This window comes from Pinus tabuliformis, chromosome J, assembly GCF_031772625.1.
Source record: "Pinus tabuliformis cultivar Carrire ecotype Pingquan chromosome J, CPIR1, whole genome shotgun sequence".
NCBI lineage: Eukaryota > Viridiplantae > Streptophyta > Pinopsida > Pinales > Pinaceae > Pinus > Pinus tabuliformis.
In genome coordinates, this window is record NC_142295.1 from 35334229 (window position 1) to 35338476 (window position 4248).

General features: G+C 41.0%; 1 protein-coding gene across 1 annotated transcript; it reads left to right on the forward strand.

Moving 5' to 3' along the window:
• Positions 1–276: 276 nt before the first annotated feature.
• LOC149225308 (cytokinin riboside 5'-monophosphate phosphoribohydrolase LOG1) lies at positions 277–3841 on the forward strand. Its single transcript, XM_089375062.1, has 8 exons — positions 277–558; positions 700–968; positions 2247–2344; positions 2502–2532; positions 2745–2844; positions 2943–3013; positions 3147–3290; positions 3473–3841. The coding sequence occupies exons 2-8, from the start codon at positions 849–851 to the stop codon at positions 3563–3565; spliced, it is 657 nt and encodes a 218-aa protein (XP_089231188.1). The 5' UTR covers positions 277–558; positions 700–848; the 3' UTR covers positions 3566–3841.
• The last annotated feature ends 407 nt before the right edge of the window (positions 3842–4248 follow it).

The window sequence follows — 4248 nt, forward strand, 5'->3', positions numbered from 1 at the left end:
CCCTGGGGCACCAGGTCGGACAAGTGAATTCCGATTGGACGTAAAACGGACGCGTGGTGAAAGACAGAAGCGTTACACTTACTTCCGTTTTACGTTGCCTTTGAAGAGTAAGACGTCTCTTGTCTTTTTACCATTGGCAGCTAACGACTCCGTCGCCCGGCGCAGGGTCATGGCAGGCCCGACTGAAACATAACGGAGGCGAAGCAATCGTCGTTAAAGACTTGACGGAGGAGAGGAGGTGGGGAATTATTATATAAGTCGAGTAGTGGATTGGCAATTCCGAGGCATTCCAATTAAGGGCTTCACAGCCGGCCGGGGAAGGGAGCCTGAAAGGGCAATAATAATGACAATAATAATAGTAATGCACTGCAATGATGTTTTCTTTTTAAAATTTATTTATTGATAATAATGGGGGAACAGCGTGTAAGCCTAGTAATTAGTAAAAATCGGCATGGCGGATGGGCGGCATGCTTGATCGCCTGGGCGTGTTAATAATAATAATATGGAGAAACGAGACGGCGATTGGAGTGTCGGAGGAGGAATGGAATCGCTATTAAAGTAAGTAGGGAGTGTGGGGTGAAACATGTTTTTTTGTTGGATGCGATGTCTGATCATGGAGTAATTTATTACTATTTCGCCTATGCCTGTGGATATTATTTTTGTAATTTTTAAACTGAATAAAATACGTCCTCCCACCAGCACATGAGTAGTAGCAGCGGCAGCAGGCTAAGGATCATCAGCCGCGAGTGATAAAGAGCGTGTATGTACTTATTTAGGTGAGCAAGGCGCGGGAGCGGAGTGCAGACAGCTGCGAGGGGGCGGGACGGATATAGTGATTGCTGAAAAGGATGGAGATGGAAATGGAGAAGGCGAGGTCAAGATTCAAGAATGTCTGTGTGTTCTGTGGAAGCAGTCCGGGGAAGAAAAGTAGTTATCAAGATGCGGCCGTTGAGCTGGGGAAGGAGCTGGTAAATCTTCTTGTTTCCCCATTAATTCTCCAGATTTCTTGCTTTCTCCCTTAAATCCTTTCTTTCCCACTCGCTTACTTCAATGGAATTGACTTCTACGTTTTTCTCTGTTAAATCCTTTTGTTTTAGTTTTAATTCTCTCGTTTCTTGTTTAAGTGGAGATGTATTATGTGTTTTCCCTTTTAATTCTCTGTTTTCTTTATCGGTGGAGAGCCCTGTCTGGCATTGGAGATTTGGTTCTTCAGTCTCCTTTCCCAGACGGCCATTGCCGCTGCTCCTGCTTCGGTTAGTATTAATTGTTTCTCCAGCATATTTGCTGGAACTTTCTATTTTGGATTGACTGTCCGAAAACTTGTGGACATGTCTGGAGTCAGGGATCAGGGTAGCCTAGGTACTTTAAGCGGTCGATAATAGTCTTTGTTGTGTGCTGAAGGAAGTACCGTGGCATAAGCTCGACAGTATACGCTCTATTTATTGATGTTCCTATGCTTCAAACAATTTCGCTATGGGAAGCTTTTGGCTAGTTTCAAAGAATTTTGATTCAATGCGCTCTTCTCTTGTAGGTTTAATCTTTGATTTCTGTGGAAAAAAACACCTATTTCAAGGATTTTAATCGGCGAAGATTTGTTTTGTAATGAATTTTACTCGGCTAGAAGTGGTTTTACCACGGAGTTTAAAGTTTTTCTTCACAAAGCTTGGATGTACTAAAGCTTCTGCATCGTTTTCATCAATTTTGGACCTATTTTGTTTGTTTTCCCTATCTTAGTTCAGGATCTAACCGGCTTGAAAGCTTTATGGTTTTGAACCGGCTCAAACGACTTGTTCAGCCAAAAATCCTGAGCGTTAAAGCAATTTCCAGAAACTATAATGTTGCCACAATTTTGCTACAGTCTCTTTTTACCGGCTATAATTACGGATCACAAAGAATTTCGCGAACTTGCAGCCCTTCATCACCTCTATAAGATCCTTTTGCAACCGTTTTCTCGAATTTTTACGGTTAGTTAGGATATTTGATCTTGCATGATCTACACTGAGTTTCCTTTATAGCTCCGGATACTTTTGCCATATATCGACAATTTCCATCTTCAAACCCAGGATTCCGAGCGCATGTACTATGTTTATGAATCCTTAACGGTTTATCGTGCAGACCTCTAGCGAAAATCAGGCCAAAATTATTCATTTATTCTGCTAACGGTTTTCCATGCGGACTCTTTCCAAAATCAGACTATATTCATTCATTTATTTATTCTCTTAACGCCCGTTTTTCTGCTTTCTCAGGTTTCAAGGAACATTGATTTGGTTTACGGCGGAGGGAGCGTGGGACTCATGGGCCTCGTTTCGCAAGCCGTTCATGAAGGCGGTCGCCATGTACTCGGGTATATAAGCTTATGTCTTTAATTTCATCCTCTTCCCATTCCCGAACGACGAATTCAAGCAAAATGACTGGTCTGAATTTCAAGCAATATATCGAACGTATAAAAATTTCCTTAAATATTCTGTTCGATCTGCTAATTCTAATCTCTCTGTTTTCAGAGTCATTCCCAAGACGCTCATGCCTCGAGAGGTAAAACAGACGTGCAAAACTCAACTTTGTGCTGGCTGTTATTCAATTACAAAAAATACAAATAAATCATTTTCATGCACGCAGAACTAGGATTTTGAAGATTCATGGCCTCTAATTGCATTGTTTCAAAGACTATTATATGTACGTAACTACCTGATAATTAATGTAAAGCTTCGAAGTTTTACCTGATAAGTCGCTTCTTTTTACTGCAGATCACGGGTGAAACCGTAGGCGAAGTGAAAGCCGTTGCTGACATGCACCAAAGAAAGGCTGAAATGGGCCGGCAATCCGACGCTTTCATCGCCTTACCAGGTAGAGCAAAAATCTCAAGAAGTAAAAGGTATTTTACTCCTTTACGGCAATGAAATCCAGTGAGCTTAAACCAAGACTGTAAAAATTTGTTCTGCCAGGTGGCTATGGAACTTTGGAAGAATTACTGGAGGTGATAACATGGGCTCAGCTTGGGATACACGACAAACCGGTAATCAGTCCATGCACGCCAATATTACAAACATCGAAATGAACACTTCCGAGGCCAGCTGGATGTATTTGGACATATTTACATTTTATTAATGCAATTATCAGTTATTAACCCAAAAAAAAATCGCTTTCAGGTTGGCTTGCTGAACGTAGACGGTTACTACAATTCGCTGTTATCCTTCATCGACAAAGCTGTGGAAGAAGGATTCATTAATCCCACAGCTCGCCATATAATTGTCTCTGCTCCAACGGCTAGAGAATTAGTGAAGAAATTAGAGGTAAGGATTAAATGTTACAATAATGGCTGCCCCAGGTCGCTCCATTTTATAATCATCAAATGTTTAGAATAATGCCTTCCATGACCCACTACAGGTTCTAATCATTATTAAATATTACATTATTTATTAAGCCCACTGCACGTGAACACTAATTAAAATCACGATTTCAACCTTTGCATCAGGAGTATGTCCCGAGGCATGATCGGGTGGCATCCAAATTGAGCTGGGAGATGGAGCAGTTGGGCTACTCTTCCAAGTCGGATATTGCTCGCTAGATCCGAGAAGCCATCGAATTTAACATTAAAGATTTTATGCAAACATGTAGAGAAACTCCACAAGGATGGAAGCTGGAACGACTAAAATGGCGAAAAAGGAGGAAGTGTATACATATTTTGTGGTGGGACATGGGACTTCTCCCTTTGAAGAGATTGTTTTCAATGGGGAAACTAAATGTATCATAGATGTAGACAAAGACAATGACATGATGCACAATTGTGCTTAATATAACTCAACCGAAATTTTCTTTTTACAAAAAGTGTATTTCTCGCCCATATTATGATGTTGGGGTATTATGTGTTTGTACTTGTAAACGTGAAAGGGAAGAATGTTTCTATGTTTCATATATGGCTTCCACGTGAAAAACTAATGCTTGTCCTCAAAAATACGTGAGAAATTATCACTTCCCAGCACAAAGGTCTTGATAACGTGAGAAATTATCACTTCCCAGCACAAAGGTCATGATAACCGTGGGGAGTCGGTGTACCATATATCTCTCAACCATTATTTGTTGTTCAAGCAATCCCCACTCGTCCACATGTTGTTCCATCGAGTGGTCCTCTTCTTTTGCTATGAAAAGAGCGTTAGTTGCCACGTTGTCCCCGGAGCATACTTTGTCTTCTTTTGCGTTTCATTTCTACCCTCGTTTCCTTAAAAGTTTCCGGGGAATTATCAATTAAAA